Source organism: Piliocolobus tephrosceles, chromosome 6 (genome assembly GCF_002776525.5).
Source record: "Piliocolobus tephrosceles isolate RC106 chromosome 6, ASM277652v3, whole genome shotgun sequence".
In the NCBI taxonomy this organism is placed as follows: Eukaryota; Metazoa; Chordata; class Mammalia; order Primates; family Cercopithecidae; genus Piliocolobus; species Piliocolobus tephrosceles.
The window spans coordinates 92,519,247-92,532,719 of record NC_045439.1 but is presented as its reverse complement, the minus strand read 5'-3'; the positions used below and the strand labels follow the sequence as shown (position 1 = coordinate 92,532,719).

General features: G+C 39.5%; 3 protein-coding genes across 5 annotated transcripts in view; 1 reads left to right on the top strand and 2 right to left on the bottom strand.

Annotated features, from left to right (window-relative positions):
* Positions 1 to 840: 840 nt before the first annotated feature.
* LOC116418842 (stabilizer of axonemal microtubules 1-like) lies at positions 841 to 4,205 on the bottom strand. Of its 3 annotated transcripts, none has more exons than XR_004229000.1 (3): positions 4,069 to 4,205; positions 3,705 to 3,961; positions 841 to 1,419 (listed from the first exon to the last, which is right to left on the bottom strand). XR_004229000.1 is itself a non-coding variant. In XM_031935799.1 (2 exons), exons 1-2 carry the CDS (start codon positions 4,119 to 4,121, stop codon positions 1,236 to 1,238), a joined length of 237 nt encoding a protein of 78 aa, XP_031791659.1. In that variant the 5' UTR covers positions 4,122 to 4,205; the 3' UTR covers positions 841 to 1,235. The 3 variants fall into 3 exon arrangements, 1 of the variants encoding a protein (XP_031791659.1); XR_004229001.1 differs by lacking the exon at positions 841 to 1,419 and adding an exon at positions 2,182 to 2,316 and having other exon boundaries at positions 3,770 to 3,961; XM_031935799.1 differs by lacking the exon at positions 3,705 to 3,961.
* LOC113219898 lies at positions 2,046 to 3,978 on the bottom strand. Its single transcript, XM_031935829.1, is given in 4 exon segments — positions 2,046 to 2,301; positions 2,304 to 2,316; positions 3,563 to 3,626; positions 3,893 to 3,978. Coding segments are annotated over 4 exon segments (399 nt in total). The 3' UTR covers positions 2,046 to 2,065.
* A 27-nt stretch (positions 4,206 to 4,232) lies between the features above and the next one.
* Positions 4,233 to 13,473, top strand: part of EFL1 (elongation factor like GTPase 1) — a 93,466-nt gene continuing 84,225 nt past the window's right edge. The window contains exons 1-4 of the mRNA XM_026448055.1: positions 4,233 to 4,382; positions 5,193 to 5,302; positions 5,850 to 5,917; positions 12,621 to 13,016. Coding sequence (XP_026303840.1) covers positions 5,212 to 5,302; positions 5,850 to 5,917; positions 12,621 to 13,016 — 555 coding nt within the window. The 5' untranslated portion in view covers positions 4,233 to 4,382; positions 5,193 to 5,211. The remainder of the gene's footprint in view (positions 4,383 to 5,192; positions 5,303 to 5,849; positions 5,918 to 12,620; positions 13,017 to 13,473) is intronic.

The window sequence follows — 13,473 nt, the reverse complement described above, 5'->3', positions numbered from 1 at the left end:
TATAATATGTAATCTACCTAACTGACAAAAATACAGAGAGATCAAAAAAGGTCAGTCCAAATGAAAAGTATAGGCTTAAGAAGATTTGTGTTCATCACTCACTGAACAAATATTGGGTACCTACTATGTGCTAGTAGGCATTGTTATTAGTTTTCTAAAAATAGAATGCTGAGATAACAAAAGACTTAGTTCCTGCTTTCATGAAACACTGAAACCAATCTAATGATAAATAACAGGAAGGTGCTTTGGGAGCTTACATAGAAGAATTTTACCTAATCTGAAAACTGGATGAAGTGTCAGAGAAGGCTTACTCAAGTGATAATTTAGTTGAGATCTGCAGATTGAATGAGCATTAGCTAAGAGAGGGAAGGAAAATTGCAGGTAGGGAAAATAGTATCTTGGAAGACCCTGAGACAAGGAAACCTGGCACTTTCCAAATAAATAAAAAATGGCGCATGGGATGAAGCATAAAAGTGAAAAGGGCACTACAGTGAAAATGAATTAGAGAATTAAGTAGTGAGCAAACCATGCCTCCACATGGTTTTGATAAGGATTCTGGTTTGTGTTAAACACAATGGGAAAGTTTAAGAGTATTTTAAGCAAAGAAGTGATAGGGTTTGGTTTGCATTTTGAAATCATTTGGGCAGGCTGAAGTATTGAAAACAGATCAAACTGCAAAAACTAGAGTAGACTCAGATATTATTATAAAGTGACTGCATTCCTCTAGGTCAAGCTTGTCCAACCTGTAGCCTATGGGCTGCATGCGGCCCAGGACGGCTTTGAATGAGGTCCAACACAAATTCATAAAGTTTCTTAAAACATTATGAGATTTTCTTGTGATTTTTTTTTTTTTTTTAGCTCATCAGCTATGGTTGGTGTTATTGTATTTTATGTGTGGCCCAAGACAATTATTCTGCCAATGTGGCCCAGTGAAGCCAAAAGACACGACACCCTGGTCTAGGTGGTGGTAACAGTGGAAAGTAGATAAATACGAGATATTTTAGGAAGTTAAAAAAATAGAACTTTTTATATCCCTTTTTTCTTCTCACACTTTGTCAGCCTAACTTAATTCGTATTTTTCTGTTTTTTTTTTTCAAGTCGTGACTTAACTAGTCTGTTGCCTATTAAATTGGTTCAACTTAAATCAACTAAACAGTAATTTAAATAGCTAGAAAACTTCATTGACACCAGAAGAGTTGGAAGAAAAATAAATAAGGCAAATAGTTACTAAATATTTACTTAAATGTAGTTATTCCTTCCATTTTACCACGGAATGCTCGAATTTCTTGCTTGGGTTTAAGACTCTGAGCTGGAAGAACATTGTCATACATAGGATATTTTTCCAAATACTCAGTTGTGGGGCAAAATACCCCAGAATTTTCATAAATCCTTGTGATTCCATGTGGACAATGATGTCGCCTGTGCAAAAAATCAAAGGAAAGATTAACCTCAAAAAACATTTTGTGTTGTAATTGCATTTTAATCAGAGACCTCCAATAAACTCAGTTTCTAAATTCTAGAGCTTTACTGAAAAACCAAAAACTGGGCTGGGTGCAGTGGCTCACGCCTGTAATCCTAGCACTTTGGGAGGCTGAGGAGGGCGGATCACAAAGTCAGGAGATCGAGATCATTCTGACTAACAGGGTGAAACCCCGTCTCTACTAAAAATACAAAAAAAAATTAGCTGGGCTTGGTGGCGGGTGCCTCTAGTCCCAGCTACTCCGGAGGCTAAGGCAGGGGAATAGCGTGAACCTGGGAGGCAGAGCTTGCAGTGAGCCAAGATCGTGCCACTGCACTGCAGCCTGGATGACCCAGCAAGACTCAGTCTCAAAAAAAACAAAAACAAAAACAAAAAAACCCCAAAAACTGTTTCCTCTGTAATGGTGTTTACAAAAACAATCTATAAATAATGGTCTATCCCTATGTGGTGGAAGCACAGCAATTAAGTGTCTCATAACAATTTAGTGTCTTGTTACACTATAGAAACTGAAAAACTAATAGGGAATTTCCCAGGCTCTTGCAGAAAGGTTTCACATACAAATTAGGTTTCACCTGCTACATGTATTCACATGATACTTTGACTCAGAACAGAGCTACATGAGAGAGTCAAGGCACAACATTTATTTCGCTTGCATGAACGTAATAGAGGCAACAAGAGATTGGAGTTGGAAGTTGTTAGGTGGCATCTTGATTTGTGAGCTGGTTTTCTAACTTGGCAGCTTCTTGACCATGGAAGAGACGAGTGATTCTGGAGTCTACAGCTCTGTTGCAATTTTCTGATTATGGCAGAGGCAGTGGCCTCTTGTCAGTCCTGTTCTGTGGTAAAATTTTTGGAAGTTTTTCCTGGAAGCTTATTTTGAAAATGATTTCTTAAGTTCTTCCAAGTGAACTATCTATCTATCTATCTATCTATCTATCTATCTATCTATCTATCTATACTCCTTAATAAATTCCTTTTTGCCTAAACTAAAGAAAGGAGGTTATGTTACCCATAACTAACAACCTTGACCAATATATCATATAAGCTAATAGTATACAGTTATTTAAGAGAATGAGGGTGACCTTTATGCATGGTCACTGGAAGATGGTGAGATTGCAAATAGTAAAAAACTGGATTATAGAATAGTATGCTCAGAATATTCTCCTTTTTGTTTAAAAAAAATAAAATCGATGCAGGCCAGGCACAGTGGCTCATGCCTCAGTAATCCCAGCACTTTGGGAGGCCGAGGCGGGTGGATCACGAGGTCAGGAGATCTACTAAAAATACCAAAATTAACTGAGTGTGGTGGCATGAGCCTGTAATCCCAGCTACTCGAGAGGCTGAGGCAGAAGAATTGCTTGAACCCAGGAAGTGGAGATTGCAGTGAGCTGAGATTACGCCACTGCACCGCAGCCTGGTGAAAGAGTGAGACTCTGTCTAAAAAAAAAAAAAAAAAAAAAAATCAATGCACATGTAAAACAAGTCTTAAAGAACATTTGTTATCTGTGGAAGATAGAATTATGAAGGTGTTTTATAACATTATAGATATTTTACAGTTTTATGGATTTTTATGACACCTCGTGTATTTACTGCATTATCAAAAAATAAAAATAAAACCCTTAAAAAACAAAACAACCACAACCAAAAACAAAGAAAAAGTAAAATCACACCATTCCAACGGTAGCCCTCAACATAATGAAGACTGAATTTCCTAACAGTTGAATGGGAAAGGAACTTGCGTTGAATGTAAATTAGGAAAAAAGTAAAAATTTTCTCCCGCACACCAGTCTGCAGATTCATACACCCAAAGTTAATTTGTTGATATTTTAATCTACTTCTAATTACAAACTGTGTTTATTATAAGACTACCAAAAAAACTGCTTTCCATCAACATGCAGGTGTTTTCTTTGAAGGGGATTCCAAATAGGAAGGGATTGACACGTTCATATTTACTTAGCAACTAATGATCTAATCCCTGGGTCAACAGTGAAGCTGAGGAAGGAGAAGACTGTTTCTAGGTGATGGAAGGTTGTTAGGCGGGACTCAGTTGTATTCTAGGTTTCAGGGTGGGGACTACTGTACTGACTTTTCAGTCAGGCGGATCCCAAAGAACTGCTGACTGGACGGGAATGGGAATATGGTCTGGCTGGGAGGACAGAAAGCAGATGAAAGAAAGTGTGATATGGGTTGCAGACTCAGGGCCTTGAGCACTGTTCTTTCTTACCTTTGTGGTGGGGGATGACGGGGTGGAAATGCATTCTTCCAGTCGGATCACATCCCACTACTCACCAGTCTTATTATATCCCGTCGCTGCTTCACATATATTATTTACCCGGCCTGGATGGCATTTTACTTTGCATCCTTGATTGGGAGTCTCAGGGGCTACGAAGAAATGTTTTACCCCCAGGTAGCCGGCGGGTGCGGAGCGAGTATTCGTGGAGCGGGATAAGTGGGGATGTCGCAGCGTCCTCGTCCCTTGATCTGCGGGGGACGGCCATTCTCAGGGTTCCCGAGGAGCCGGCTCCGTGCACCTAGGCCCTAGGTCGGCTCCCAAGCCCCGGCCCGCCACTACACCAGCCATTTCTTACCCGCAGGTACAAATCTGACACAGACACCAGCTCCTCACGCTCTTGCCTCCCATGCCTTCCTCCACCGCGCCTCAGCACTTGCGGCTTCTCCACTCCCACAGCGCCCTCCGAAGTCAAGGCAACAGAGCCTGGCAAAAGACCGGGTGCCGGCTTCCGGTGGCGTCAGAGACTCGCGGGTGAAAGGTCGAGCGTCAGCCGGCCCCGCCCCCTGGCGCGCTGGCGTGCCGGACGCTCAGAGATCTTTGCGTTTCGGAAGCTCTTGGTGTGGCTGCGACCCGAGAAGAGAAGCTGGGTTCGTGGGGCTGCTGCCGCCGGTGAGTGCGAGTTCGCGCTGGGGACTGGCATCCTCCTCGACCAGCCTCTGGGCGGTGCTTGGAGGACCCCGCTCGCTGCGGCTCTGAGGCGGGAACGGGGGCTGGGGCCGAGCCCTGGCTGGGAGCGGTGGTCCCCGGAGTGTCGCTTCCAGTCTGGGGCCGGGGCGGTGGCCTGTCTGTGTGGACCAGAGATTCTCAAAGAGAACGAATCCGAGACCCTGCCGAAATGAAGGGCATGTAGTGTAGAGGTTTTTCCTTTTTATTTAGAAAGGAATGAAAGACCGGCAGTGCACCTGCTTGGATAATAAGCACGTGACCCAAAACTTTGTTTGGCCTCCGTGGGCAGGAATAAAGCTGGGTATTCCACCTCGCGCGAGGACTAGCGAGAATGTCAGAATGAGGGACTTGGGGGAATACTGAAGAGAGAAAGGGAGCATCTTCTTCAGCATCTTCTCTCCCTCCTGCATGCAACCCTTCCTGTACGTGGTCATTGGCCTGGAGAAGTTTACCCGAGTACTCCTCCACCGGCAGGGTTACTGGTGTCACTCTGCACCCAGCGGCCTCGAGCTGCATGATTCATCGCAGCCTTCGGATCCGGAAGGATGAGCAAACTCCTTAAGTATAATCGTGCTAGGATATTGACTTTAGTGCTCGAACGGGACTTAGGCCTAGGTGGTGTGTCTCATCAATAAACATTCACTGTGTTCTTAGTTTAAGGGGTTTGAGAAGCCTTGCCACCTCCTAGCGTTTATTATTTTTTTCTTTTGCCCCTACCTTTAGCCTCTGGGCTAATACTTACTTAATTTTTAGTCACAGGAAATAAGTAACCATGGTGCTCAACAGTTTGGATAAGATGATTCATCTCCAGAAAAACACTGCCAACATCAGGAATATTTGTGTTTTGGCTCACGTTGACCATGGTAAGAATCCTTTTTAAGTGCTTGTTTTGATAAATAAGGGAGGTTTGTCTCTGTATGTCTCAGTGGAGTGAAGCTGTGGGCAGCTGAGAGTGGTGTTTGCTAAGAAGCAAGTCTTCTTTCCTTTAAAAGTTTTCTGTGATGTTGGGGAAGCCTGCCTTGCTATAAATCGTTTGAAATGAACACCGTTACCTAGTGAGTAGCATTCTTCTTTATAGTATGTCATGTTGTTTTTTAAACCAGAACTTGAAATTTTTGTTTTTGAAATGGCTTTAAGTTGCTTGACAACTTTTCAGATGAGGGTAATTAGATCCACAGGGTTGGAGATAAGATTACAGCAATATAGAGTGCTAGCATCTGTGTCCTTCTAGATGATATTCTGTTCAAAATTCTAATAAATCTCTTTTGTCTTTTGTCACCTAGCATAGGTAAATTGAAAATCTTTACTAAACCAATTCTTCTGACCAGATTTTAAATCTATAGGTATGATCCATGACCCCTTTTAAGAAAGACATGGATTTGAATTAATGTCCCTATTTTATTTTAACAGGAAAAACTACTCTGACTGACTGTCTTATATCTAGCAGTGGAATCATCTCCAGCCGCCTAGCGGGCAAGGTATGTTCTTATTTTATAAATACTTGTCGCATTTCAGTATTAGCTGTCAACAATGTAATGAACCATTTCCTGTGTTCTTTAGCGATCCAAAAGGGTATAAAACATTGTTCTTGCATCTAAAAGCTGCCAATCCATTTTGCAAGATTAAATTGCTAATGAGAAAATAGTTACTTCTATATTGCTTTGTATTGCTTTATATTAATATTTTATAAGTGCAAAAGTCAGTTTTTGCAACAAGCAAATGATACACAATTTTGGAAGATTTCACAGTGAAAGAGATTCTTTGTAGGTGAATGAGTTGGGTGGTTTGAGGAGAAGACAGGAAAACTACCAGGTGGTTGGAAATAACACGGATAAAGGCTAACTTGTGTGTTGTGCTTTATTTGAGTGGAGCATTTGCCTAGAGGCTAGCGACAGAGAAAACATACTGGCAGGGAGAATAGATTATAGAAGACCTTAAAAGGTAACCTAAATATCAAAGGAAAGCTGCTTGTGCCTGAGGATTGTGATGAAAATAGTGGGTTTTTGATTTTTGTTTTTGAGACAGGATCTCTTTCTGTTGCCCAGGCTAGAGTGCAGTGGTGTGATCATGCACGGCTCACTGCAACCTCGCCCTCTTGGGCTCAGGTGATCCTGCCACCTCCTCCTCTTGGGTACCTGGGACTACAGGTGCACACAAACACACATGGCTAATTTTTTGTAGAGACAGGGTTTTGCTGTGTTCCCCAGGCTGATCTTGAACTCCTGGGCTCAAGCAGTCCTCCTGCCTTGACTTCCCAAAGTGCTAGAATTACAGGTGTGAGCCACCACACCTAGTCTGAAAATAGTGTTTGAGGAAATAAAATTAAAGAGATCTTTATTTGTAGCTATGAGTTGAAAGGGCTTGGAATAATTTACTTGGCAGTAGAAAAATAAAGATGTATTCGTTTCCATAACGAATTTAGGATATGATCAATAGGGCTTATCAGGTGACAGAGAACAAAGAGAAGAGGAGATGGAGAAGCAAAATTGAATCCACAGAGTAGACCCAATAGAGTTGAAGGTCGATTTGGGAATTGATGTGTGGGTTGGGAGGGAAGCTGGCCCAAGATACTATCTAGAGGAGGCTGAAAAAAACTAGGTTGAGTGAAATAATGAAATGCTTATATTTTCCCCACTTGAGAATTTAGAGAAGGTACAATAACTCTAAAATAAGTAGATGAAAGGAAATAGTAAAGCATAAATTAATGAAATAGTAAACACATTTTATAGAAAGGATCAATGAATAGCCAGAAGTTTGTTTTTGGAAAAGATTAACCCAGCTAACAAACACAAAGAGTGAACCCTAACGTAAACTATGGACTTTAATTAATCATAATGCATCAATATTGGTTCATCAGTTGTAACAAGTGTATCACACCATATACTAATACAAGATAGATATAATAGGGGAAACTGTGGGTGGAAGGAGAGAGTATGTGGGAAACTTCAGAAAAAATCTGATTTTTCTGTAAAGTTGCTCTAAAAATATAAAGTTATTAATTGAAACAGTTACTAGCAATATAGATAATTTTTTATTATCTTGACTAGGAAACATTTTTGTTTTGTTTTTCATTGACATTGTTGAGGAACATTTGACACTTTTGACCTGCTAATGTTCCTAATGTGGCTCACTGTACTTTGGACATATACAAAGCATAGTATATATAAATAAATATTTTTGAATGAATGACTTTAAAGAAGAGTAATGCAATGACAAAATACCAGCAAGATGATCAAGAAGAAAAGAGAGGAGGCAGATATAAGTGATACCAGGAAAGAAAAATGCTACAGAAGTTAATAAGGTATTAATAGGATATAATGAACAACTCTGTGCCAGTAAACTTAAAAGTGCTAAACTGGAAAATTGTCTGGAAAACATAACTTACTAAAATGGAGTCAAGAAGAAATAGGAAACTTGAATTATTCTATAGTCATTTAAGAAATTGATGAAACCCCGTCTCTACTAAAAATACAACAAACTAGCCAGGGGAGGTGGCGGGCGCCTGTAGTCCCAGCTACTCCGGAGACTGAGGCAGGAGAATGGCGTGAACTCGGGAGGCGGAGCTTGCAGTGAGCTGATATCGCACCACTGCACTCCAGCCTGGGCGACTGAGTGAGACTCCAACTCAAAAAAAAAAAAAAAAAAAAAAAAAGAAATTGAATTGGTTGGCAAAAATCTTTCCATAAAGAAAAGACCCAGATGGTTTAACTCTCTAGTTCTGCCAAACATTCAAGGAATAACTTCAGTCCTACTTAAACCATTTCAAAATATAGCAGAGAAAAACCCAACAATCGGCAGTATTCTCCAAATCATATGAAGATAGCGTAACTTTGATACCAAAAGTCTGTTAAGGATAATACAAGACAGGAGAATTATATACCAACCTTATGATTATGGATGCAAAAATTATAATCCTCATTAAGAAACAGAATTCAGCATAGTATAAAAAGATGATTATTCATATCCAAATTGAGTTTGTCCCAAGGAATTCAAGATTGGTTTAACATGTAATTTCACTATATTAATAGATTAAAGGAAGAAAATCATGATCATTTCAACAGATAATAAAGACGTAGTAAAATTCAACATCTATTGTGATAAAACCTCTTTGCAACATAGTTACAGAAGAGAACTTCTGTAATCTGATGTGGGATATTTATAAAAAACCTAAAATGAAGATTGAGCTCAATGATGAAGTGTTAAAAAAACTTTTCTATTCATAGCCAGGAATAAGGGAAGAATGGCCATCACACCCTTCTGCTCATTGTGTTATAACTTCTCCTTTAGGTTGTACTGGAGGTTCTAGTTGCAGTGATAAAGCTGGAAAGAAAAATAAAAAGTGAATTTTGGAAAGGAAGAAAACAAAAATGTAGATAAATTGCTAGGATATTAGTAACAATTTGGCAGGTTTCAGGATGTGAAAACTGTTGAAAAGAAGTATACATGAGCAATAAATAGATAATATTTAAATTATCTATTTAAAAACATAAACCATTTAAATAGCATAATAAATGTACCTGTGCTGGGCATGGTGGCTCATGCCTATAATCCAAGCTACTTAGGAAACTGAGGCAGGACAATTGCATGAAACCCGGAGTTTGAGGCTGCAGTGAGCTGTGACAGCAACTGCACTCCAGCCTGGTAGATAGCACAAGACCCTATCTCTTAAAAAGTAACAAAAACACCACCACCACCACCACCTACGAGATACTGGAGAAAACTTGAAGGATATGCCATATGTATGTATTGGCTGACTCAGTATTTTTTTTATGACATTTTAAAAATATTGATCTATAGATTCAGGAATTCCAGTAAAAATTCCAACAGATATTTAAAAATTTCAACTTTTTATGCTGATTTTAAAATATATACAGAAGAGCAAATAAACCAATTAATAGCTGGGACACGACTAAAGAAGAGTAGGGTATGGAAATATGTCTTACCCACTGGCAAGACTTAACTATGAATGTATTGATGTGTTGTAACCTGTGGCCTGGAATTGACTGAAGCATGCAATTGACTGGATGACTCAGAATAGTAGGCCTAGAATAGTAGGCTGGCATTTCAGATCTGTGGGAAAAAGATGAACCTTTCAGGCGGGCGTGGTGACTCACGCCTATAATTCCAGCACTTTGGAAGGCCGAGGCAGGCAGATCACCAGGTCAGAGGATAGAGACCATCCTGGCTAACATGGTGAAACCCCGTCTCTACTAAAAATATAAAAAAATTAGCCGGGCATGGTAGTGCGTCCCTGTAGTCTCAGCTACTTGGGAGGCTGAGGCAGGAGAATGGCATGAACCCGGGAGGCATAGCGTGCAGTGAGCTGAGGTGTACCACTGCACTCCAGCCTGGGCAACAGAGTGAGACTCCATCAAAAAAAAAAAAAAAAAAAAAGATGAATCTTTCAAATGGTTCTTGGGCAATTGGTTATCCATGTGGGAAAAAAAATTGGACCTCTGTTAACACCACACACAAATCAATTGCACGGTTAAGATATTTTTATTTAAAAGCAAAACTATAAAGCTTTTAGAAAATAATACGGGCTAATATTTTTATGACTGTAAAGGAAGATTTCTTAAGACAAAAATGTGCAAACTATTTTAAAAAAGGTCAGTAAACTACTTAAAATTAAGAACATACTTATCAAATATGCCAGAAAGAAATGGAAAAAACAAGCCTGGTAACTGTGAAAAATATTAATAACACAGATGTAATTGACAAAGGACTATAATTCAGAGACTATAAATAACTCTTATCCAAAACAAAATAAATCTGTATTACAACCAGTAGAAAGGTGGACAAAAACCTTGTATAGGCAGTTCACAGAAAAGAAATGTTAAATGGCCAATACAAGAAACTTGTAAAAGGATACTTAATCCCATTAATAATAGGAGAAATGTAAATTAAAACCATGAGATGCTATTTATCACCCATCTTAAAAAATAAAGTCAAGCAATATCAGCTGCTGAGGTTATGAATCAAAAAAAGTAATATTCCACTGTGGATCAGTCCAAATATTTGGAAAATAATCCGGAAATATCAAGTTAGGTTGAGGATGTGCAGATTTAATAACTCAGAAATTCTACTGGTAGGGAGTGTACAAGAGACCCACAACTGTTCATATCAGCTCAGTAATAGTTACAGAAAACTGGAATCCGTCTCCGTGTCCACTGGTAATACAATGGATGAATGCATGTGGTAGATTTGTGAAGTGGAGTCCTACAGTAATAAAAATGAATGAATTACATCAATACGGGTGAATCTCAGGAAAACAATACCGAGCAGAGAAAAAGTGACAGTGTAATATAGTAAGTATGAGTCTTATAGAAGGCTTAAAACTTGCCACTCTACATGATATATTGCTTAGGGACACACTCGTTTTTAAAAATTATAAAGAAAATAAGGAAATGATCAAGATAAAATTCAGGATAGTGGTTACCTATAAGCCAGGAGCACAAGGTACTTCAAAAGTAACAAACTTTTTTTTTTCCTTTTGAAATGGGATGGTGCATACATAGGGATTCATTGTGTTGTTATTTATGTATTACACATGTTTCATAAGAACCCAGTGCTTAAAAACATACATTATAGAAGACTGATAAGGGACTGAAACTTTTTGAAGGAAGGACTGACTGAGAGGTTGGAGAGGTGAAGGGAAACCAGCAATGGGATCTAAGGAGAGATGGAGGTAAATTAAGATATTTCAGACTCTTGGAAGAATTTCACATATGCATGTAACACACATGCACACAAAGGGTGACTGTTATGCTGCACTGGAATCAAGAAAAGTGAGGATTGACAATGATTACTGCGTTTGGCCAGAGGTCATTAATAGCTTTTAGGGCTTTGATTTTGCCAGAGCTGCAGAAATGGAAGCCTTTCTGAAAATTTCAGAATTAATGTGGATGAATACATGTGGCAGTTCATATCAACAGATAATTCTCAGTGCTTTTGAATGAAAGAAAGGAGTAAATAGAAAGGTTAAGAATTTTTCAAAAGTTTGACAGTGGAGAGAATGGAGGTAGGGTAAGGGAAAATCATTCTGGAGAAAGGAGGAGGAGGTTAGTCTGGTGCTTAGGGCTAAGGGGTTGGAAAGGGATGGGATCTTTATTTAAACGAAACCACTGTCAATACTGATGCACTGCAAAGTCTAGAGAATGAGATGTAGATCCTCATTGGTGGGTATTACGGTGTTATGAAAGTCATCAACGAAATGGTCATACTACAAATATTTTCTACTGTGTTCTTTTTTTAAAAAAGATGTATCCAAAATCTATTAATTTGGGAAAGGAATAAAGACTTCTCTTGCCTCTAGAGACCTCTGTTTCAGTCTCTGCTCAGAATTTGTCAAACAGCTTGTAAATAGGAAAAGAATGGCTATGTTCTTGATATTTAGAAAGAATTCTCCCAAATGTTGCTGTCTGTAAGCTGTTCTTGACCTGCCCCATCATTCATGGCTGACATTTGGATGAGCAACACTCTGGGGAGGGTATGCAGTATTTGAATACATTTATGAGTTCCTAGTGGTAATGTTTTTCAATTTGTCATGTTCCCTTCCCCTCAACTAACTTCACTTCTCCAGACCCCCATCATCTAAAAAAAAAAAAAAAAGGAGAGAGAGGGCTAGGCGTGGTGGCTCATGCCCACAATGCCAGCACTTTAGGAGGCCGAGGTGGGTGGATCACCTGAGGTCAGGAGCTCAAGACCAGCCTGGCCAGCATGGCGAAACCCCGTCTCTACTAAAAACACAAAAATTAGCCAGGCGTGTTAGCACATGCCTGTAATCTCAGCTATTTGGGAGTCTGAGTCAAGAGAATCATTTGAACCTGGGAAGCAGAGTTTGCAGTGAGCTGAGATTGTGCCACTGCATTCCATCCTGGGCAAAAGAATAAGACTCTGTCTCAAAACAAAAAAAAATAGACTCTATGTAGTTTAAAATTTAAGTATTGGCTGGGCATGGTGGTTCACACCTGTAATCTTGGCACTTTAGGAGGCCAAAGTAGGAGGATCACTTGAGGCTAGGAGTTCAAGACTAGCGTGGGCAACATAGCGAGACCCTGTCTCTACAAAAATAAATAAAGTAAAAATTTAAATATTTAAAACAAAAATCTAAATTAGCAAATTTTAATGTTACATTTTAATTCTTTGGGAAGTGAAGATGCATATGTTGCATTTTTCCAGTTAAGGTACATGGACAGCAGAGAAGATGAACAGATCCGAGGGATCACTATGAAATCCAGTGCCATTTCACTACATTATGCAACAGGTAAATCAATCTGTTTTACAGAAACACAGCTTTGTATCTTTCATGTCCTCCTCTCTCTTTCTGAATTAATTGCATGCCTCAGTGTCTTTGCTTATATTCTACATATTTTATTCTGGCCTTTCCACATGATCTGTTGTCAGAGTCAGGCTGTCCAGGCTTGGATGCAGAGGGAAGCCTCTGACTGGCTTGCGGGCAGAAGAACTGGCAGTTCACACTGGCCCCCTCCACCAGGTGCTTGTATGGATTTCTTCACAAGGAAAGTCAGGAGCCCTAGGACTTTAGCTGGTTCAGCCTTACTATTCTGCCTCATGGCCTAGCCTGCATGTTAGATTTGGAGTCTTATTTACTTAAAAGTAGACTGGCATGATCAGTTCTAGCTTGCTATCCTCAAATGAGGATGCTACTTTCATAGTAACACTTCTAGGAATTTATCTGACAGAAATAGTCATGTCAGTGTGTGAGATACATGTCACTGATATTCACTAACATGTTTATATTCATGAAAAAAATACCAACAACCTGAATGTCAGTAGGAGAATGGTTAAACTGATACATCCAAGCTGTGAAATACTGTGCAGCTGTTAAACCTACTGTTTAGTATATTCATTGTATAGGGAAGAATGGTATGTTAACAGAAAACAAATTGCAGACTATTTTTGTAAGATATGAGTGTGTTTGGGTAATAAAAATATATATGCGGATAAAGGTGTCTGGAAGGATACTTACCAAACCCTTAACAGTAGCTCTCTGCAGGGGCTAGATTATGGC

Coding starts and splice junctions, on each gene's coding strand:
- LOC116418842 (XM_031935799.1), bottom strand. CDS start 4,121: ATGGGAGGCAAGAGCGTGAGGAGCTGGTGTCTGTGTCAGATTTGTACC. Junction 1,420..4,068: donor TGTCAGATTTGTACCTGCGG/GTAAGAAATGGC, acceptor TTTTTTGCACAG/GCGACATCATTGTCCACATG.